Raw genomic sequence first — 23,494 nt, 5'->3', positions numbered from 1 at the left:
AACTTTTCCTGTCACACTCAATATAATGTCAAGAATTTTGTTGTTTTCTTGTAGATGTAGTGAACCTATTTGGCCACATTACATTGCTGGCCCGGCTGCTGCTTTACACTAGACTGGGTTACTGGAGGGCACATGGACAGAACATCACTGGGCAATCAAGATCCTAAGGTGATATAATTCCACTTCTGGCATCATTGGGGTATCAGTAATAAAACTTGTGCTTAAACTCGCTCATCTTGAGTTCTGACCTTCGATTCTCCTCTCCATTAATGCTCAAAAATATAAATACTCTGGCAAATTCTAACATCTCTATAGAGGAGTGAATCTTTAAGATTATATTATCCCTTAATTCTCCACAAAGCAAATCACAGCTTAACACTGTGATCCCCAAATCTGGTAAATCAATGCAATCATCTTTATATTGGTTACCAGTGACACTCTAATGGGGTAAATTAGGCTCAGAACCTGAAAAGCTTACAAATGCCTGGCAGATAACAGGCCTAACTCTGCCCACTATTGGACTTAGTTACAAGAAAGCTATTAGGGGAGTAACTGAATTTACAACCGTTGCTATGCATCACTTTTTTCCACCAGCGTATAAGAGGACCTTCTGGTAGACTCTTATCCTCTGGTAGACACAATAATGGTCACCAAAAGTCTAGCAGAAGACAATCCTATTTGAAGATGATTTATTAATGATATGACCTGAGTTTACAATGATAATAGAATAATTTAGAAAGAAATTAAAAGTAGACATGCACATGTTCTTTATAGTTACAAAGTATATATAGTTACATAAAAAAAAAAACAGATCCATCAAGTCCATCCTATAATTATACGGTGTTGTTAAAGAGAAAGGCAAAAAACCCCATGAGGCGGATGCCAATTGAGCCATATTAGGATATCAGGATAAATCCCTGGTCCTATCTCTGGAAATCTAGTAATAACTGGTGATATTATATATATCAAACTGGTATATATATATGGTTACATGCTGAGGTATAAGAAGATCATTAAAAAAGATCTCTGTACTGTCAATTTATATATTCGTACATTGTAATTAGATCGTCCCATAGCCATTTTTTTTCCAAACTGAATAACCATAAGTTTGATAACCTTTCTTGGCACTGCAAACCACCCATTCCCTTAATTAGCTTGGGCGGCCCCCTCTGCACCCGTTCTACTTCATCTATGTCTTTCTTATACATAGATGTCCAAAATTGCACAAAGTATTCCATGTGTGGACTGACTAGTGATTTGAATAGAGGCAAAACTATGTTCTTGTCATGTGCATCTATGCCTCCTTTGATGCATCCCATGATTATATTTGCCTTGGCAGCAGCTGCCTGGTACTGGTTGCCAAAGTTCAGTGTTCTGTTCAGCAATATCCCCAAATATCTTTCAGTGGCAGTTTTACCAAGTCTTTTACTATTTAATTCATAATTGTAGAATTTGTTTCCCCTGCCCAAGTGCATAACCTTACATTTAACCAAATTAAATTTCAGTTGCCATTTCTCCGCCCACGCCTCCAGCTCCCCAAAATCCCTCTGTAGTATTACATTATCCTCCTCTGTGTTGATTACTTTACAAAGTCTAATATCATCTGCAAATACTGGAATTACACTCTGTAAACGCTCTACAACGTCATTAATACACATATTAAAAAGAAGAGGGCCCAATACTGACCCCTGCGGGACCCCACTGGTAACTATGACCCACTCTGAGGATGTACCATTAATAACTCCCCTCTCACGTGCCGTGATTACAGGCAATCATGGCCCGCAATTGTCCCTAATCACGGAAATCGCAGGATGTGATTACGGGCACGGTCGTGTGCATGGGGCCTAACCAAATCTTACTCTGGTGGTTTGCAGATTGTGAAGCCTCATTCTTAAACCAATCACTGTACAGTAACTTGATGTTAGAAAAAGTAAGGGCTCATGCACACAGGCTCATGAAAATATGGCAGCATATTACTGATGTATTCTCCTCTACTAGCACTTTTTCTAGGGGAACATATATCTGTAATATGGTGCCTTATGGAGGCACCATACAATGGCACACAGGGTACCCTCAGCTCTGTAGTACGGCATGTGCCTCCATAAGGTGCTTTCTTGCAGCACCGTATTATGGAGATATTCTCCCCTATAAGTGATGTCCTGTACAGGTTCTGTGCACACGTCTGTCCCTTGTGTATGAGGCCTAACTGTCCCACAGCATTATAGGAGCTCAGCTAAGCAGTTTGTGGTGTGTCTAACGATAAACATATTGACTTCTGCCAATAGCAAACAGCAGAATTGTGAATGCAGCTCTGGATTATAATACAGGTTGCAACTCAAAAGCATTATAAGATAAGTCATGTAATGCATTTACAAAGTTTCTCAACCTTTTATGTTGATTAATTCTATATATAAGCGAAAAAACAGTTTTTAAAGGTGAACGTGAGCGTTTTCTACTTGATATTTTGTTTTACTTAGCTAGCATTATCAATAACCATTAAATATTTAGATGTGCAGAACATTTACTTTGTCTTTTTTAGGTGCTTTGATGTTTATTCAGATTTTTTTTCCATCAAATTAAATATGTCATTAATGTCACTGTGTGATTACTACTAGGCATCTTTAGCATATGGTCTCTGCCAGTCTTTAACATAAAAATTCTGCTTATTAATAATAATTGAATTAAATTTGGCCAATGACGGCCCTTGTTATGAACCATGAATCACAGGTCAACTAACAAACCATTAACGTATTCATCATGACTCTTAAGGCTTATTCAGACGAACGGGATGTACGTCTGTGGAACGAGTGATTTTCACGCCCGTCGCACGGACCTATATTAGTCTATGGGGCTGTGCAGACATGTGCGTGATTTTTACACAGCGTTAGTCCGCTGCGTAAAAGTCACGACATGTCCGTTCTTTGAGCGTTTTTCGCGCATCACGCACCCATTGAAGTCAATGGGTGCGTGAAAACCATGCATGCCACACGGAAGCACTTCCGTGCGACCAGCGTGATTCACGCAACAGCTGTCAAAAGGATGAATGAAAACAGAAAAGCACCACGTGCTTTTCTGTTTACAAACATCCAAACGGAGTGTCATAATGATGGCGGCTGTGCGAAAATCACGCAGCCGCGCATCATATGATGCTGCCACACGGTGCTGTCAAGTGCCTTTTGCGCAGCCAAAACGCCGCGTTTTTTACGTGCGCAAAAGGCACACGCTCGTGTGAATCCAGCCTTAGAGTCAGCATTGGAGATTATACATATAAAACCCTATACTTAATGCATTTCAAATTTCAGATTGCACGATGTATCACGACGGGAACACAAGATAATTCTAGCACTAATTTCATAACATAATACACATAATATAATGAACTGTATATAACCGGACCTCACCAGAGATTCCTTATATCCACATGTAAATGCTACAATAAATTCTGCTTCATCAATATACTGCTTAGCAGTCTCAGTATATCATAATGTCCCCAAATAGACAGGCTCCACTGAGCCAGATGAAAACTATGTAAATTAGCCATGTGTGCGATCCAACTGGACACCTTAATATTCTGAACTCAATGTAAAAAATACCGACCGCAATCAACGTACGTTACAATAAACACCAATGTCAGCCTAGAAGTTAAATATTATATCTGCATCTTGCTGGAAAATGATCATGCAGCAAGTAGGGTGACTGGCACATTGCCATTAGCATGGTACCACAAGGACCAGCATGTTGAGTCTTGTCATTGCATAGCAGTGGGTGAGCCATGGGTTGACTAAGCCTGTTAATATAACATTGTATAGAGAGTGATCAGACGTCATTTTTGCACAACACTAAGCTTTGTGCATGTCCGAGCTACATTTTTTTTAATGGATCAATTTGGTTTCTCATAAAGTAGACAGCAATAATCACATGGATATAGTCTCAGGCTTTGGTCACAGCCTCCTGTGATGATTGGCTGACGTCGGTGCTCTATGTGACTGCAGCAGCTTGGAATTCTCTGCACACGTCCTCACAATCTCACTGTCGTCTGTGCCTGTCCTTTCCAAATGCATAAAAGGCAACATTAACTTAATATAAACTGCCTAGGCACAACAAGCCCCTAACACATTACATAGCAATATGCATTATTGCCAATTACTACACTTAATACAAAAAAAATTACAATCGCTCTAAATGGTTCTTATTAAAATTCCTATCGGCATCATAAACACAACACTAAAATAATAAGAGAATCTTCTCAACTCGTATTGGCTTATTATTAAGTTAAATGTTCGCCTAATACCCCCAGTGGGATAACTTTGTATCGAGAGATAGTAAAAGACTGCAATGAATTCCATCTACACAGTCAGCTCTGAGCAAATGCTTCCATTAGAATAGATAAATGTATTTTTTTTTTCTATCCGCCACCAATGCACTTATTACTACCAGATCCATGCAGATTCATTGAGCAAGAGCATCTTACAGTCAAAGTGGCCTGAAATTCTATTCTACCACCATTTATTAAATGATTCAACATTGCGGTATCCTGCAACTAATTAGTATGATCAACACAGTGCAAGACAGGAACAAAGCAGACAACCATCTCGGGTGCAGTCCTGCAATGTAGAACTGCCTGATGTTAATCAATCAATCCTCAACTCCAGCCCATCGCTCCAGCTGGAAATCCATTCATAGATAACAAAGGCATGCAAAGTAATTCATGTCTAGACCTTCCAGTGCATGAGGGGTTAACGAGTGAAAGTCGCCTGGTCAAGCCGGATCATTCAGCACCTATTAACTTTTATGCAGGGAATCAAATGCAAATTAAAAAGAGCGGTTCCTCGCCTTCAACACACAGTTGACTGAACAATTATTGGATTATTTGGCTGTTTTTCGTTCTGCCTGTCACAGTTAAAGTACTCACCATTAGCACGGCAAAGTTACCCAAGTGAGTACACTGAATGGTGGTTATATTGGCAGTCGAGGTAATTATGTGGCAACCTTCTCCACACCAGCCCCCATGTCCATCAAGAAGGTCAAAATCCCAAAAGGCAGCAATAGGGTCTTTACCACTTGTAAAGTGTCTCAGGGCTATGGTCAATGGATGACTGAGGTTTCCAAAATTGTAGCCATCTGAAAAATAAGGAAGCAAAAATACAATTTTATGGAAGCAGAATGGGATCGTGGACATTTAAGACATTGTTCATTGCTATAGGGATCATAACCTGGAGGTTACTACATGCCCTGTAAGACTTCCGTTTCATTCTGAAAAGTTTCATATTTATTAATTACACTTTTAATTGTCGTGCCGTCAACTTTTAGCTGGCCTCTAGTTATTCTAAATCTCCTCTCTGTCTTATGTAACCATTGAGAATGATATCATAGTCCTTTATAGAGGAAAGCATTGATGTTTAGCAGAACCCTTTGCTCTGTCTGCAGCATAATAAGAAGCTGGGAACGACTCTTCCCCTACACCTCATCGAACTGCATGAATGGGAATTAATATGCGAGAAGCAAGGTACGACCATTCAGATTAACTTCAATAACTTTCCTATATTATACAGTCTATTCATTACATGAGGCTCACGAGCTGCATGTCCATGGTCTTCAAGTTCTATCCATTCTCTAATCTCTCAACTTGCCAATATTTAAATGTCCATGCACTTGTACGAACGACTCGTCTTCCCATTCACACATCAGGAGCAGGAAAGACAAAATGAGCAACTTACCTATTTTAGAAAGCACAGCTGGTGTAGCAACCGCCCGACGTTTTCCCTGATCTGCAAGATAGGATGTGTTCCCAGTGATCGGAAAGAGTTTTCCATTCCGAAAGGCAATAAGCTGTAGCTTGCAACTGGAGTTATCAACAGATTGCAATGAAGGAGACTGTGCAAAGGCAGACGGTGGCAAATGAATGGAAGCGATGGCTACAGTGTTCTGTACATCAGAGAGAGAGCAGGAGGGGGAAAAAAAAAGAAAAAATTGAAAATGCAAGTCACAACAGGGCTGCTTTCATTAGATTTTAAACTACAGCACTAAGAATATGTGATCGCTTCCTTTTTTTTTCCTGCAGAATGGAAGCGACCCTACAAGCGAGAGCTGTAACCATGGAAATAAGACTGGTAGAGCGCATATTTACAGGGAAAGCATTTCCATTGCATGTGTAAGTCTGTATGGTCAAGCTCCCTGCTGCAGAGGTGAGAATGGTTCTTACCATGCGTGCTAGAGGGTCCATCAACACTGCAGATCTGATTTAAAGAGACAACCTCTACCAGGTTTTCTCCTTCACTTAATACAGAATCAGACAACTTATATTAAAGCCCCCGCTACAAAGCAAAGCTTTAAAGCGACGCAGGAATCATTTTGGAAACAGGATAGCGCAGTACGAAGACAGACTCATGATAGGCAACATTGCTCCTTGTGAAATAACACAGTCATGCATTACAGTCTTGCAAGATTGAATGATTTAATAACAAGATCTTGCCCCCAAGACAGCGACAAAGTGCAAGTGGCTGAAAGCAAGAAACGCTTGATCCTTGGATACTTTGTATTTGCCGGATTTAGCTAGAAGAAAAGAGCTTTCCAGGGATGTAGAATGTGCTGCAAACTTCCTGGGTGCTTAGGAGTTAATCCCTTGTTATTCCCTCATATAAACCATAGAGGAGGCTAACGTCACTAGAGGTAGACCTTTAAAAACAATTCAAAGCCCAGAATCACAAAGACGCTCATGAATAAGGGAACCAGCGAAAAACATAGGGAAAAGCACATTAGAATCTCCCTCGTTCTAAGCACTCCATTCATTTTTATTATCCACTATGTTCTACTATTATGTATAATTATCAAGTTTACAGATTCCATTTCAAGGAGATTTCCATTAGGTGCCAGTGTAGACATTTACATGCATACATGATTATATTACACTGCTTTTTTATGTTTTTTTGCATTCTCAAACTCTGGCTTATTGTGTCTACAGTCAGTTTTATATGTCTGCAAAATAATATCCGCTAGTTACAGTTATGAGTAAATGTAGATCATCAGAACAGCGGCGTCTATTAAAGCTCCATTGCTGCATCTGATACATTGTTGTTTGCAGATTTTAGCAATTTGGCAACCATTTACATTTAATTTTTTTTGTAGCTGTTTTATTCCTGTTACTTTGAGCATATTTTTATTACCACACTGCTAGAAAATGTATCCACATTTGGCTCTATTCTGTTTATTAGACTTTTGTTCTGAGAACTCTGCTGATTTTGATCCAATGCAACATTTAGGTGGACATATAATCTGTAAGGATTTGACAGGTTGGACATTAAATACTTGGCATTAGGTTAAAAAGAAGGATCTGATTTTTTTTCCCCGGAAACAGTGCCACTCAAGGCTGTGTCTGGTATTGCAGTTAAGCTCAATTCAGCAAACACTAAGGCAGACATTACTATGCTCATTGGCTACTTAACTAGTACTATATGAATCTGCATTAATATACAGAGTAACAACCCCCATTCTCTTCTCTATGTCAGTCTTGACTGTATTCCAGTGTTCTATTCATTAACCTAAGGGTATGTGCACACAGCTTAAAAATCGGAAGCAGAATGCCTTCAAACATCTGCCCATTGATTTCAATGGAAAATACGGCGTTCTGTTCCATCAAGGCGTTTTTTTACGCGCCCGTTTTTAAAAATGGGCTTGTAAAAAAACACCCCCGAAAAATGCATGTCACTCATTGACTCTATAGAAAAACAGCTCCAAAAATGTCCGTAATTCAAGTTTTTTTAGTAAGCGTGTGAACATACCCTATACTTCAGTACTTCAGTATGAGCTTTAGGTCTTGCCCATTTAGAAGAGTATTTCAAACTATTCTGCAGTGTTGTGCATAAGTGTTTAAATGTCAATGCTAAAATGAAAAATAAAAGAAAAACCGTAGTCTATTTGTCTGGGCTTTGGGGTCCTATCACAATTTCATACATGGGTTGATTTTGCACAAGATTCCAAATCAGATACATGACTATGTTCTTACTAATTTGATATGAAGATGAAACACAAAGAATTGTTGTATTCAGGGGCGTAGTTAGAGGCTCATGGGCCCTGGTGCAAGAATTCAGCTTGGGCCCCCCTACCCCTCCCAAACACCACCAGACCCCTGCACGCGCCTGTGCCCAGCTGCCTTGCCCAACAGCCCCCATGGAGGCCCCCACACAGTATAACGCTCCCCATAGTTGCCCCCACACAATATAATGCCCCCCATAGCTGCTTCCACACAGTATAATGCCCCCATAGCTGCCCCCACAGTATAATTCCCCCCATAACTGCCCCATACATTATAATGCCCCCATAGTTGCCCCCACACAGTATAATGCTCCCCATAGCTGCGCTAAACATTATAATGCTCCCATAGCTGCCCCCACACAGTGTAATACCCCCCATACCTGCCCCCACAGTATAAAACTTCCAATGGCTTCCCCACACAGCATAAAACCCCCATAACTAGCCTCCACACAGCATAATGTCCCCCATAGCTTCCCCCACAGTAAAATTCCCCCATAGCTGCCCCCACAGCATAATACGACCCAAGCAGTATAATGCTCCTTTAGCTGACACCATATCAGCCCCTCTCCCATTACTACTATAATGCCCCCATATGTTCCTAATAGAAAAATAATAAAATAATTACTTACCTATCCCAGTTCCCATGATGAGTGGAGGAGATCCTTCTCCTCCTTTGGCCTGTGCTATGAGTGACTCTGCGCAGACAGGCGTAATGATGTCACATTGCGCCTGTCTGCACCGAGCCGCTCATGGCTCACAGCACAGTGAATGCTGGAACAAGGATCCGTGATCTCCCTGCTCCAGCACTGAATTCAACTGTATCTGCGTCCTGAGGATGAAAGATACAGTTGGAACCGGGACCAATGCAGTCAGTGCTGCGTGGCAACGGGGGCCATGTGAGTCCCCCGGCTTAGGGGCCCGGTCGCAACTGCGACTTTTGCGACCCCTATTGCTACACCACTGGTTGTATTGAATTGCTGCACACAATACCTCTTAGAGAAAACTTTTATCATTATGTTGTTTTTGGGTTCAAATTTCTGGGCTGATTAAGTCCTAAATAAATATTTTAAGCGGTCGGTGCCTTGTTTTTCTGATACAGAACTTAAAATCCCCTGTTTAGACTTTACGTTTTAAGATAACATTATGGTTGCCAGAAACTGCCACTAAAGGTGCCACTAAAGGGAGCGGAGGAGATTATTATATGCTGTGTTCAATGTAAAATAGTATGCAATAAGCACCTAAGCTCCCTCTACTGGTGGCAGCAGGCAGCTTTTCATTTTTGTTGTCTGTGCAAAGAGCACTGTTTCAGAAAATGGAGGTCTGACCACTTTAAAGACATATTAAGAAATTAATCAGCACAAAATTTTGAACCTAATAAGATTAACCTCTTAAAGACCAGGCAAATTTGAGTTTTTTCATTTTAGTTTTTTCCTCCCTGCCTTCCAAAAGCTATTACTTTTTAATTTTTCTTTGTCGACAAGTTGTAGTTTGTCATGGCAGAATTTATTGTACCGCATAATGTACTGGGAAGCTGAAAAAAAAATATTTGTGGTGTAGAATGGGCAAAAAACAGAGATTGCGTCATTTTTTGGGGGGTTTTGTTTTTACGGTGTGCATCAGGCGGTAAAAACTACATATTCACCTTATTCTACAGGTTGATATGATTATGGCAATAACAAATTTATATGTTTTGTTTTATGTTTTACCATTTTAAAAAAATGAAAACTTTGCTAAAAAAAAATGTTTTGTGTCGCCATATTCTGAGAGCCATAACTTTTTTATTTTTCCATTAATTTAGTAGTGTGAGGCCTTAAATTTTGCAGGGCGAGCTGAAGTTTTCACTGATGCCATTTTGGGGTACATGCGACTTTTTGATCACTTTTTATTCCCTTTTTTGGAAAGCTTAGGTGACCAAAAAAAAAGCAATTTGCATGTTTTATATTTATTTTATTTACGGCATTCACTGAGCGTATTAAACAATGCTATATTGTGATAGTTCTGACTTTTACGGACGTGGCGATACCAGTTATGTTAACTTTTATTTTTTTTAACATTGCTTTAGTAAATAAATAGGAAAAGGTTTTTTTTTTTACTTTTTTTTAACATTTAATATATATTTTTTTGGAACATTATAAAAAACTTTATTTAACTGTTTTTTTACTTTTTTTTATTATTCCCTCTAGGGGACTTGAACCAGCGATCATTGGATTGCTTGCATAATATACTGCAATACTAATGCGGCATTTAAGGTGTTAAACGGGCAGAATCAAAGCGTTCTTTGATTCCGCCCGTTGCATTAAGGTGTCAGCTGTATAACACAGCCGTCACTTGTTGTGTATGGAGTGCGCTCAGCCCGTGAGCCTGCTCCATACTTCCCCTTAATGGCTGTCACGGACATGTACGTGGCATGTCGTTAAGAGGTTAATAAAAGAAACAAACAGAAATAATTGGTGTTTAAGGGTGGTGTGAACATTCGCAAAAAAAAAGTATGGTCCAGCACTTATAAACATTAAAAATCCACCCAGCACATAAAGACAAAGTACGCTTACGCGTTTCAAACGCCAACTTGGTTCTTAGTCAGCCATGGTGTGAACATTCACTTTAAGGCTTGGGGGAAATTGCAGTCCTAAATCAGAACCATATATAAAGCAGGTGATAAGGTGGGGGAGGGCAATGAGCACCCAAGAAAGTGTAATGTTGTGGCTTGAGCATCAACAGAAAGGAGGCTCGGGCTTCGATTTGACTATGGATTCCCCCTCATTTGGTTTTTCATACCAAAACTCACACTATCTTGGGGCTGGATAACTTGGTGCTCATTGCCCTCCCCCACCTCATCGCCTGTAGTTCAGAAGGGCGCTTGACCCTTGACTGTTTCCTTGCTATGATTGCTCTGATGACTGCCCTTTTCATATGGGTACAAAAAAGGCTGCATGAGCTATCTCTAAGTTATGTATGTCCTTGTCTAAACCTAATATTGGAGTCCTTCCTTCAGTGCTGGTGGCCAAAACACTTCTTTGAAATCCAGATAAATATTAAAATGATAAAGTACAGAATACCCACTCAGTATAAAGTGTCGCAAAGAATGACAGAACGTCATACTACAACATTTCTTAACGGGCATGAAGAATGTTGGCTATAGATAATTTAAAAGGGTTGTCCAGTTTAGAAAACTAATTTCCAAATATTCTTTTAGGAAATTCTGAGATAATAGATCGCTGTTCCTGGCTGTTAGAGCAGCGTGTCAGCTGTAAAACACAGCTGACACCTGCAGTGTATGGAGCGGGCTCAGCGTGTGAGCCCGCTCCGCTCCAAATATGATCCCCTCCCCGCTCCATGAAGTGCCGAAACATCATGGATGGGGAAGGGGTTGAGTAAGGAAGTGGTCAGGGGGCCCGGCGCAGCGGGGTTTCTTGACTGCCAACTATAAGACGCAGGGACTTTTTAGCAAGATTTATTCTTGCTAAAAACTGTGTCTTATAGTCCGAAAAATATGGTATACCTTGATCAGGTTTTTTTTTATATATATTACTTTCAAACTGCATACTGACAGTGAAATGGTGGGAATTAAACATATACTCCTTGCCTTTGAAACGTGATCAGGACCATGGACAGCAGTGTACAGCACTAGTTTACAGTTTATAAAGCTGCTTATCCATCAACACAGGGTGCCACGCCATGTACATTTACAGTGCAGGGATGGAGGGTGACAAACTATAAAATTATCATGTTGGTTATCCCGCACTTTGAATTTTCGCCTTGACAATTTTTTTTTATAAAAAGTAATCGAAAAGTGGCATATACCCCCAAATAGTAGTCATAAAAATGACAGCTTGTTTAGCAAAAAACAAGCCCGCACATACAGCGAAGGAAATAAGTATTTGATCCCTTGCTGATTTTGTAAGTTTGGCCGCTGTCAAAGACATGAACAGTCTAGAATTTTTAGGCTAGGTTAATTTTACCAGTGAGAGATAGATTATATTTAAAAAAAAAACAGAAAATCACATTGTCAAAATGATATATATTTATTTGCATTGTGCACAGAGAAATAAGTATTTGATCCCTTTGGCAAACAAGACTTAATACTTGGTAGCAAAACCCTTGTTGGCAAGCACAGCAGTCAGACTTTTTTTTGTAGTTGATGATGAGGTTTGCACACATGTTAGATGGAATTTTGGCCCACTCCTCTTTGCAGATCATCTGTAAATCATTAAGATTTCGAGGCTGTCGATTGGCAACTCGGATCTTCAGCTCCCTCCATAAGTTTTCGATTGGATTAAGGTCTGGAGACTGACTAGGCCACTCCATGACCTTAATGTGCTTCTTTTTGAGCCACTCCTTTATTGCCTTGGCTGTATGTTTCGGGTCATTGTCGTGCTGGAAGACCCAGCCACGAGCCATTTTTAATGTCCTGGTGGAGGGAAGGAGGTTGTCACTCAGGATTTGACGGTACATGTCTCCATCCGTTCTCCCATTGATGCGGTGAAGTAGTCCTGTGCCCTTAGCAGAGAAACACCCCTAAAACATAATGTTTCCACCTCCATGCTTGACAGTGGGGATGGTGTTCTTTGGGTCATAGGCAGCATTTCTCTTCCTCCAAACACGGCGAGTTGAGTTAATGCCAAAGAGCTCAATTTTAGTCTCATCTGACCACAGCACCTTCTCCCAATCACTCTCAGAATCATCCAGATGTTCATTTGCAAACTTCAGACGGGCCTGTACATGTGCCTTCTTGAGCAGGGGGACCTTGCGGGCACTGCAGGATTTTAATCCATTACGGCGTAATGTGTTACCAATGGTTTTCTTGGTGACTGTGGTCCCAGCTGCCTTGAGATCATTAACAAGTTCCCCCCGTGTAGTTTTCGGCTGAGCTCTCACCTTCCTCAGGATCAAGGATACCCCACGAGGTGAGATTTTGCATGGAGCCCCAGATCGATGTCGATTGACAGTCATTTTGTATGTCTTCCATTTTCTTACTATTGCACCAACAGTTGTCTCCTTCTCACCCAGCGTCTTACTTATGGTTTTGTAGCCCATTCCAGCCTTGTGCAGGTCTATGATCTTGTCCCTGACATCCTTAGAAAGCTCTTTGGTCTTGCCCATGTTGTAGAGGTTAGAGTCAGACTGATTAATTGAGTCTGTGGACAGGAGTCTTTTATACAGGTGACCATGTAAGACAGCTGTCTTTAATGCAGGCACCAAGTTGATTTGGAGGGTGTAACTGGTCTGGAGGAGGCTGAACTCTTAATGGTTGGTAGGGGATCAAATACTTATTTCTCTGTGCACAATGCAAATAAATACATATAATTTTGACAATGTGATTTTCAGTTTTTTTTAAATATAATCTATCTCTCACTGGTAAAATTAACCTAGCCTAAAAATTCTAGACTGTTCATGACTTTGACAGGGGGCAAACGTACAAAATCAGCAAGGGATCAAATACTTATTTCCTTCACTGTAGCTCTGTGGATGAAAAAATAAAAAGTTATGTTTTGATTGGGCATAAGTAGTAAAACATAAACCAAACAATATAAATTTGGTATTGCTGTAATTGTACTTACTGGCATGTTAACATGTCATTTATATTGCACGGTGAACACCGTAAAACTAAATTTAAAAAAAACTACATTTCCAAAATTTCAGAAATGCTATTTTTTTCCATTTCCCCCAAACAAAATAATTAAAACATTTTTCAATAATGTGTACAGTATGTATCCCAAGATGGTGCGATTAAAAAAACAAGTCATCCAGCAAAAAGGAGCCCTCATATAGCTATGTCGATGGAAAAATGATAAACACAATCTGACAGATCACTGATCCCTATACCACAGGGTTCATCAACATCACTAACCTTAAATATTTCATTATAAAAAACTGAGACAATTGTTATACAAATATATTAATATATATGTGAAAATCTTGTGCTTTCACAGACTGAATTAATAAAAATAAATATGGAAATAATACAAAAAATTAAAATTAATTTAAAATAAAATGTAATTATTTTGTAATAATCATATTGATTGTCGTAAGTGTTTTGGAAAGACCAGATGTGTATAATTTGTTTGTATTATTTATATATGTGTTTTTATTTTTCATTATTACTTATAGTGTAGACTGGTAATCCCACTCACCTATATGCCTAGTAGTGTAATAGTAGTGCCAAGAAAAATAGTAAATATATAGTAATATATATACATATACTGTGTGCATATGAATAGTACCATACAGTGTCACAGAAGAGCTGCTTTAACCGGTCTTGTCTCGACATGCAAATATGTGGCCAACAGTTAATGGGTTGACGTCACCCAGCGGCTGTTTACTGTAAAGATTCAGCTGCATATATGTGTGTGTATATTAATCTAAATCACTTTCTGGCTAGTTATTCTGTGTTTTGTTGTATCGATTTTGGCCTTGACCATAGCCCTGTCTACAGATTTTGGCTACATCTTGCTCCTTTTTGTCATCTGGTACCTGTATTTCGACCTCCTGGTTTGGTCCCCTGGCTCATCTTTTGGTTACATCTTCCTCCTTTCTTCTGGCTTGTCTCATCTTGATCTACTCTCCCAATCCCGAACCCTGGCTTCATTTTGACTCAGCACCTACAACTGCTCCAGATATTGCTAAAGTGCTCCAGGCGCCAGTTGGTAACTACTCAGTGGACCGTGACCTGGGAATTCAACCAGGAAGGACCATATCCACTTGCGAGAGCTCTATGGGGAAGAATGGAGTCTCCACACCTCATTTAAGCAAGAATCATTCCAGAATGATCCACTTCTATGCTGAGAGCCATAACACTAATATTCTGTCATCACAGTTATGATGTCATCACAATACCTATAAAGTCAACTGGCCAGTGTTGTTATCACACCTGTCATGCCATAAAACCAACACCTGTGATATCATCACTTGTTCTTAAAATGGAAACAGTAGACAGTGTCATTAAGATTGGCCATTATAAGATCATCACATCTATGAAGGCCACACCTTTATAAATGTCATCATAGCTATGATGTCATAACAAAACTTATGAAATCAACTGGTCTGTGATGTCATCATACCTTATATGTCATAACCTTAACACCTGTGACGTCATAACTTATTCTTAGTCTTTTAATGGACACAACAGGCAGTGTCACTAAGATAGGCCATTATAACATCATCACACCTATAAAGACCCCATTGATCTTTCTGTTAATTGATGTATGTCTGTAGAACTCGGTTGCAAAATTCCTTGTTCTTCTTCATACTGAAGATCACTCTTTATTACCTTGGCCATGCATGTGGGATAATTGGCCTGCTTAATGGTATTAAATGATGAGTAACAATCTGCTTGTACCTTAAAGAATTGAGCATGTTATCAAATAGTAACTGTCAAAATGCAGCCCTAAATCTTCAGGTAACCCATGATTTACTTATATTTTGACCTAAGACTATACATTTTATCAACTCTTCGATTGATTGCTGTCAGTCCAGGGCTGTTGTCCATGTCTTTGTGCCTTCATGCATAATGCGCATCTCTTTACTTTGTTTCCACTTTGTACGAATGATTTTTTGATAATTCTTTCTTGAAGGATTTAATGAGACTTTAGACTGTAGAAGGGCCTTCACCTTCCTATTTAATCCTGGTCAGATTCAGGTTTCCTTCACTCAAGACAGTACTTAATACCTTTGTATGAAATATTCAGTTTTTTGGAAAATGCCAATGTACTAAGTACCTTTCAGCACAAGGAGAGATGATCTACTTGCTTTACTGTACTGCCTTCAGCTGTGCTAACACAATTACTAACACAATTCATTAAATAATCAATTAGCATTTAAATATGATTAATTAAGGATGAGCCATGAGGACACTGAGTAATGGCTGCCGAAAATGGGGCTTTACTGTCACAGGTGAGTAATAAATTACAAATCAGTCATTTGAACAGTAATAGTCATTTGAAACATTACTAATGTCTTACTATTGTTCTAAACCAATTTGGTTGGACCTAGATAAAATGTATTAATTGTTTAAATAAAAATACATGTATTAATAATTCCCAACCTTTGGAAACTTAGGAAAAAATAATTTCATTTGAGCACTATAACAGTTCAGCCAGATCAATGACACACAGATGGAAGGTAAAGATATATATACATATATATATATATATATATATATGTATATATATATATATATATATATATATATATATATATATATATATATATATATATATATATATATATATATATATATATGTAGGATTAGATAGATAGATAGATAATGTAATGTCGGGGTAGGGAGACAGACAGGTGAGCCCTAATCTACCCGCCACTCAGTCCCTGCCTACTTGCACAGCCCGTCCTAGGCGACGGCATACAGCTGGGCGACAGTCCCTATGCTCAATATGTGCACGACAGACAAACAAGACAAGGGTACACAGAAGCAAAGGGAAGTGGGGCAGTTGCCCACGGCAACACCGTGAGCAACAGAGTAGAGGACGAGCCAAGTCAAACCAGGAGTGTACGTGGTAGCAAATGCAGAGCAGGAGAATAGTCAGTCAAGCCAGGGTCAATATGAAGCAGAGGTCAATGGACTTGTGTATTTTAGGTAACGTATATAATACTGGAGTCCTAGGATTCTCAATATTTAAATAATCAAGGTTTTTTTTTATCAATCACATTATTTTGTAGGGCCTCATCCATAATATTTTGTATACGTCTCTTAATCCGAAATTTGGGATCACAGCTCAATTTTTTATACACATCAATGTCACTCAGCTGTCTATTTATTTCAGCTTCATATTGGGTCGTGTCCATGATGACCACAGCACCACCCTTGTCTGCGTGCTTGATGGTGATGTGGTCATCATGGACCAGAGCCTGTAGTGCAGTTATATCATCCCCAGTCATATTAGGATGTTTGAAATAAATATTCTTACTAGTATTTTTTAGATGTTCAACATCTCTCCTAACAGCAGAAATAAAGGCATCAAGAGCAGGAATATAGTTATTTGGTACAAAATTACTTTTGTTATACAATTTTACATCATCCAAACATATCTCAGAATTCCTTACCCTAGTGACAGGTACTTGCTCAGCGAACCAACACTTTAATTTAATAGAACGAAAAAACTGGCTCAGATCGCTATCCAATTGGATCCAATCCGTGTGAGATGACGGACAAAATGAGAGTCCCTTGTTGAGAACTGATTTTTCCGCAGGACTCAGGATTCGGGATGATATATTGACCACTAGGTCTTCTTCTTCTGTATAGCTCCTCGTGTCATCAATGGTTGTGCTTTTGGAATCTTGATTCCTCTTGAGTCGGTGATGTCTCCTCCCGCCTCTCCTGATGGTTTTGGAGCCCGTGTGGGGGTTCCTAAAAAAGGTGAGGATAGGTTATCCGTGGTTTGTTGTTTCAAATCTTGAGGTCTCCTTCGTTGTTTCTTGTTGTCAAACAATTGATTTGAATATTTTCCTCGTTGGTCATCGTTCCAATTGTAGACATGACCTCTGCGATAATCCTCGCTATCGCGCTGCCATTTCCTCCTTTTTACTTCCTCTTGTTCACCTTTGAATTTATCCGATGTTTTTTTTAAATCGGATGAAAATTTCTCGTATTCATGTGTCTCCAACAGGGAGACAAGGTTACGATCAACTTCAGTGAGTGATATTGAGACCGTAGTGATTTCCTGTTTGAGATACTCAATATTTAACAACATCACATCAAAGGAATATTTGTTTGAAAGATGCTGTAGCCGGTTACAGTGTAACTCACTCTGTGAGAACAAATTGGGTTTGAGGGTGGACCTCAGACCCCTGGGGATCATCTTAGACTTGTAGTATGCCCCCAACGTAGTAACATGTAATCGTAGAGAGATCAAACGCTTGGTTTCATTTTCCATCCTGCGTTTAAACTCCACAACGGACGGTGTCTTCAAAAAACCAGCCTCTCCCTCCAGATCTTGCAGGATGCGATGAGCATCGGCCTCCGTGTAATAGAAATTATCAGGGGCTGTTGTAGTATCAACAATTTCCAACATGATTAGGAAAGGTTACTGTGCTTACTGGTAAATCGCTTATGTAGAATGTCCACCATCCAGCAGCACCAGTCAGCACTACAACCCGAACACATGGATCCGAGGTAAACACAAGGCTCATGTTTTTAATTTGTTATATGATGTGCACCTGCACTTTTTTTTAAAGTTGTTCACTAATTAGCATTTTTCTGCTGTAAACTGGATGGCCCGGATTGATCTGAGGACCATCATATATACACAATGGCACTTCTTTGTATTTTATAACTTTTACTGATGCAACATGACTGTATCTTTGTACTTATTTATGTTTTATGTTAAATCACTTGCCTAATGAGACCAGTTGTGTGGTCTCCATATATAGCACATGCTTTTACACTGTTTGTATGCTTGAGAGAGGCTCCATGTAAAGAGCCGAAAGGTCGCACAGGGGCTAATAAAAAGCCGTTTTTTCCTATCACAAATTGGAGTGCTGTCTCTTATTGGATGAACATTGAGGATCTGGGAGCAGTGATCGGGCTCCTGGGACGTGCACCCACCTATATTCCTGACTGGTGCTGCTGGATGGTGGACATGATAGATAGATAGATAGATAGATAGATAGATAGATAGATAGATAGATAGATAGATAGATAGATAGATAGATAGATAGATAGATAGATAGATAGATAGATAGATAGATAAATAGATAGATAGTGTAAAGGATCTGCCAGGCACAGCTTCGGGGTTAACTTCCTTAGGTAATCAGTCTTCACCTGAGTATCTCTCTGAGACTGACTCCAGCTTCCACCACTCAGGCTGGCAGGCTTAGGAGTGGGAGAGCCTATCGCAGCCTGGCCAGACTCAGCTAGCTCCCGCCCTCTTTCTATTTATACCTGCCTTTCCTTTTCCTCCTTGCTTGTGATTCTTTCCGTGTGGATTCCTGGCCCAGCTACAGCTCCTAACAATTTGATCCTGCTCCATTCTGACCCTGGCTTTCTGACTACTCTTCTGCTCTGCGTTTGGTACCTCGTACTCTCCTGGTTTGACTTGGCTCGTTCACCACTCTGTTGCTCATGGTGTTGCCGTGGGCAACCGCCCCTTTCCCTTTGCTTTATATTCCCTTGTATGTTTTGTCTCGTGCACTTACTGAGCGTAGGGACCGCCGCCCAGTTGTACCCCGTCGCCTAGGACGGGTCATTGCAAGTAGGCAGGGACAGAGTGGCGGGTAGATTAGGGCTCACTTGTCCGTTTCCCTACCCCTATCATTACATAATCACAAGCCCATATACCTAGTCTACCCTGGTCCCTGGCACTACTATGGACCCCCTTGAGACCCTGGCTCAGCAAATGCAGGGTCTCTCCCTACAGGTCCAGGCCCTGGCTCAGGAGGTCAACCAGCCTGAGGCTACCTTGGTGGTTCCCCTCACCTCAACTCCTGAACCCCACCTCAAGTTGCCCGACCGGTTCTCAGGGGACCGGAGCCCTTTTCTCTCCTTTCGGGAGAGTTGCAGGCTTTACTTTCGCTTAAAGCCCCACTCCTCAGGTTCTGAGAGACAGCGAGTGGGTATAATTATGTCCCGGCTCCAGGACGGGCCCCAAGAATGGGCCTTCTCCTTGGCTCCTGACGCCCCTGAACTTTCCTCCGTTGATCTTTTCTTTTCTGCTCTCGGACTCATTTATGACGAGACTGACAAGACTGCCTTTGCCGAGAGTCAGCTGGTGACCTTACGTCAGGGTAAGAGACCTGTTGAGGAGTATTGTTCTGACTTTAGGAAGTGGTGCGTAGCTTCTCGGTGGAATGACCCTGCCTTAAGGTGCCAGTTTAGGTTGGGTCTGTCGAATGCCCTGAAAGACCTGCTAGTTAGCTATCCCTCTTCTGACTCCCTAGACCAGGTTATGGCTTTAGCGGTACGACTTGACCGACGTCTCAGGGAACGACAACGCAAATGTTTATGTGTTTTCTCCTCCGACTCCCCCATGATGCCTCCCGAGGTTCTGTTGCTTCGTTCTTCCCCGGAAGACTCAGAGGTACCTATGCAACTCGGGGACTTCGTGTCCCCCCAACAACGTAGAGATTTCCGCAGGAAGAATGGTCTCTGCTTCTACTGTGGGGATGACAAGCATCAAGTGAACAACTGTCCTAAGCGTAAGAATGCAGCCGGAGAAATTCCGAGCCTAAGTGATCATCGGGGAGGTCACTTGGGCGCACAGGTATTTCCCATAAATATGAAACGTAATAAGATCTTGCTTCCCTTGCAGGTCTCTTTTGGTGGTAGGTCTGCTACCGGCAGCGCCTTCGTGGATTCAGGGTCCTCTGCTAATATCATGTCTGTGGAATTTGCTATGTCTCTTGCTATGCCTTTGATTGAGTTGCCTAAACCTGTCCCGGTAGTGGGTATCGACTCCACTCCTCTTGCTAATTGTTATTTGACACAGCATACCCCTGTTTTTGAACTCCTTGTTGGCTCCATGCATTTGGAGCAGTGCTCTGTACTGTTGATGCAGGGATTATCGTCCGATTTGGTTTTAGGCCTTCCCTGGTTGCAGTTGCATAATCCCACCTTTGACTGGAATACTGGGGAGCTTACCAAATGGGGTAATGAATGTTTGACGTCATGTTTTTCTGTTAATTCTATTTCTCCCTCTGAGGAGGTGAACACGCTACCTGAGTTTTTTCGGGACTTCGCTGATGTTTTCTCTAAGGAGGCCTCCGAAGTGTTACCTCCTCATAGAGAATACGATTGCGCTATCGAATTGGTACCAGGAGCTAAGCTTCCTAAGGGTAGGATATTTAATCTTTCTTGTCCCGAACGTGAAGCCATGAGAGAGTATATCCAGGAATGCCTGGCCAAGGGTTACATTCGCCCCTCTACTTCTCCGGTAGGTGCTGGCTTCTTCTTCGTAGGGAAGAAGGATGGTGGTCTTAGGCCATGCATTGACTACCGTAACCTGAATAAGGTCACTGTAAGGAACCAGTATCCCCTCCCTTTGATTCCTGATCTCTTTAATCAGGTTCAGGGGGCCCAATGGTTCTCTAAGTTTGATCTACGGGGGGCGTATAACCTTATCCGCATCAAAGAGGGGGATGAGTGGAAGACTGCGTTTAACACACCCGAAGGTCATTTCGAATACCTCGTCATGCCCTTTGGGTTGTGTAATGCGCCGGCGGTCTTCCAGAATTTCATAAATGAGATTTTGAGAGATTACCTGGGGCTATTTCTTGTAGTGTACCTTGATGACATACTGGTGTTTTCCAAGGACTGGCCCTCCCACATTGAGCATGTCAGGAAGGTGCTCCAGGTCCTTCGGGAAAACAAACTGTTTGCAAAAACCGAAAAATGTGTGTTTGGGGTACAGGAGATACCATTTTTGGGTCAAATCCTCACTCCTCATGAATTCCGCATGGACCCCGCCAAGGTTCAGGCTGTGGCAGAATGGGTCCAACCTGCCTCCCTGAAGGCGTTACAGTGTTTTTTGGAGTTCGCTAATTATTACAGGAGATTCATTGCTAACTTCTCGGTCATCACTAAGCCTCTTACGGACCTCACTCGCAAAGGTGCTGATCTCTTCCACTGGTCTCCAGAGGCTGTCCAGGCTTTTGAGGTCCTTAAGAAGTGCTTTATCTCGGCCCCGGTGCTGGTTCAGCCCAACCAAATGGAGCCATTTATCGTGGAAGTTGACGCATCCGAGGTGGTAGTGGGGGCTGTCTTGTCCCAGGGTACCAGGTCCCTCACCCATCTCCGCCCCTGTGCCTACTTCTCCAGGAAGTTTTCGCCCACTGAGAGTAACTATGATATTGGCAACCGCGAACTCTTAGCCATTAAATGGGCATTTGAAGAGTGGCGCCACTTCCTGGATGGGGCTAGGCACCAGGTAACGGTCCTTACCGACCACAAGAATCTGGTTTTCCTAGAATCTGCCCGGAGGCTAAACCCGAGACAAGCTCGATGGGCGCTATTTTTTACCAGATTCAACTTTTTGGTTACCTATAGGGCTGGGTCTAAAAATATTAAGGCCGATGCACTGTCGCGTAGCTTCATGGCCAGCCCTCCTTCGGAGGAAGATTCTGCTTGTATTTTGCCTCCCGGTATAATCATTTCTTCTATTGATTCTAATTTAGTCTCTGAAATTGTAGCTGATCAAGGTTCAGCCCCCGGGAACCTTCCTGAGGACAAGCTGTTTGTTCCCCTGCAATACCGGCTAAGGGTACTTAGGGAAAATAATGACTCCGCACTATCTGGTCATCCAGGCATCCTTGGTACCAAACACCTCATTGCCAGAAACTATTGGTGGCCTGGCTTGCCTAAAGACGTTAAGGCCTACGTCGCCGCTTGTGAGGTTTGTGCTAGGTCCAAGACTCCCAGGTCCCGACCAGTGGGCTTACTACGTTCGTTGCCCATTCCCCAGAGACCTTGGACACATATCTCCATGGATTTTATCACCGATTTGCCTCCATCCCAAGGCAAGTCGGTGGTGTGGGTGGTAGTAGACCGCTTCAGTAAGATGTGCCACTTTGTGCCCCTCAAGAAACTACCCAACGCCAAGACGTTAGCTACCTTGTTTGTCAAACACATCCTGCGTCTCCATGGGGTCCCTGTCAATATTGTTTCGGACAGAGGGGTACAATTTGTTTCTTTGTTTTGGAGAGCCTTCTGTAAGAAGTTGGAGATTGATCTGTCCTTCTCCTCTGCTTTCCATCCTGAAACCAATGGCCAAACTGAGAGGACTAAACAATCTCTAGAACAATATTTAAGGTGTTTTATCTCTGACTGTCAATATGATTGGGTCTCATTCATTCCCCTCGCTGAATTTTCCCTTAATAACCGGGTCAGTAACTCGTCAGTGGTCTCCCCCTTTTTCTGTAATTTTGGGTTTAATCCACGGTTTTCCTCCGTTTCACCTGGTAGTTCCAACAATCCCGAGGTAGAGGTCGTTCATCGGGAACTGTGCACAGTCTGGGCCCAGGTTCAGAAGAACCTAGAGGCGTCCCAGAGCATACAAAAAACTCAGGCTGATAGAAAACGTTCTGCTAACCCCTTGTTTATGGTAGGGGATCTGGTGTGGTTATCATCTAGGAACTTGCGTCTTAAGGTCCCGTCCAAGAAGTTGGCTCCCCGGTTTATTGGGCCGTATAAGGTCATTGAAGTCCTCAATCCTGTCTCCTTCCGGCTGGAGTTACCCCCATCTTTTCGTATACACGACGTGTTTCATGCCTCCCTCCTTAAACGCTGCTCCCCGTCCTTGGCTCCCTCGAGGAAACCTCCTGTTCCCGTTCTCACCCCTGAGGGGGTGGAATTCGAGGTGGCCAAGATTGTGGACAGCAAGATGGTCCAAGGCTCCCTCCAGTACCTGGTCCATTGGAGAGGATACGGGCCTGAGGAGAGGACTTGGGTACCCGCCCGGGATATTCACGCTGGGGTATTGGTCAGGAAGTTCCACCTTCGTTTCCCCAGTAAACCAGG

At 41.7% G+C, this 23,494-nt stretch overlaps 1 protein-coding gene across 2 annotated transcripts in view; it reads right to left on the bottom strand.

Annotated features, from left to right (window-relative positions):
• Positions 1-23,494, bottom strand: part of ADGRA1 (adhesion G protein-coupled receptor A1) — a 534,808-nt gene that overhangs the window by 152,159 nt on the left and 359,155 nt on the right. The window contains exons 1-3 of one of the 2 annotated variants that reach the window (XM_075843230.1): positions 6,203-6,613; positions 5,718-5,925; positions 4,913-5,121 (exon numbers count right to left, since the gene is read on the bottom strand). In XM_075843230.1, the coding sequence (XP_075699345.1) occupies positions 4,913-5,121; positions 5,718-5,925; positions 6,203-6,223 (438 nt within the window). In that variant the 5' untranslated portion in view covers positions 6,224-6,613. Of the gene's footprint in view, positions 1-4,912; positions 5,122-5,717; positions 5,926-6,202; positions 6,614-23,494 lie in introns of those variants that run through there. The other variant, XM_075843229.1, reaches the window with a different exon arrangement.

Source organism: Rhinoderma darwinii, chromosome 11 (assembly GCF_050947455.1).
Source record: "Rhinoderma darwinii isolate aRhiDar2 chromosome 11, aRhiDar2.hap1, whole genome shotgun sequence".
Taxonomy (NCBI): Eukaryota; Metazoa; Chordata; class Amphibia; order Anura; family Rhinodermatidae; genus Rhinoderma; species Rhinoderma darwinii.
This window is presented reverse-complemented; position numbering and strand designations above follow the sequence as displayed.